Source organism: Phaethon lepturus, unplaced genomic scaffold (assembly GCF_000687285.1).
Source record: "Phaethon lepturus isolate BGI_N335 unplaced genomic scaffold, ASM68728v1 scaffold24196, whole genome shotgun sequence".
NCBI classification, from domain to species: Eukaryota; Metazoa; Chordata; class Aves; order Phaethontiformes; family Phaethontidae; genus Phaethon; species Phaethon lepturus.
The window spans coordinates 3,384-3,809 of NW_010547228.1; the positions used below are offsets into that span (position 1 = coordinate 3,384).

General features: G+C 67.8%; 1 protein-coding gene across 1 annotated transcript in view; it reads right to left on the reverse strand.

Moving 5' to 3' along the window:
- The window catches only part of NAGLU (N-acetylglucosaminidase, alpha), a gene marked incomplete at both ends in the record, with an annotated part of 3,684 nt that extends 3,261 nt beyond the window's left edge, over positions 1–423 (reverse strand). Inside the window, 2 exons of the mRNA XM_010289585.1 lie at positions 123–208; positions 412–423. Coding sequence (XP_010287887.1) covers positions 123–208; positions 412–423 — 98 coding nt within the window. The remainder of the gene's footprint in view (positions 1–122; positions 209–411) is intronic.
- Positions 424–426: the final 3 nt, after the last annotated feature.

Here is a 426-nt window from a genome sequence, read left to right on the forward strand (position 1 = left end):
CCCCAGGAACGCCCCGTGCAGCCGGTGTGGGCTAGAGGTGGGACCTTGGGAGGGGCCCAGGGCTGAGGCACTGGGGAGGGAGCTGCCCAGCAGGGTCTGTGAGCACGTGGGGCTGCACCTACCGAAGAACACCCTGGGGCACATGGCCCGCGAAGGCTGGCAGCACCGTGATCATCCCCAGTGAGCGCATCCTCTCCACGATCCGGTACTAGGAGAGAGAATGAGGGAGGGTGTAGGGGCAGAAGAGCCCCCACCTCCCTGTGAGGGGCCCCAGGGCGCTGCTGGAGCTTGGGGAAGGGAGCAGCGGCCCCCAAGCCTCCATGAGCGTGGTCTCAGCCTGGAGGACCAGGGCAGGGAGTTGAATGGGTCTGCACCAGGCGGGAGGGCGGGCAGCCCTGATGCCCCCGGTACCTGCAGGTAAAGCTG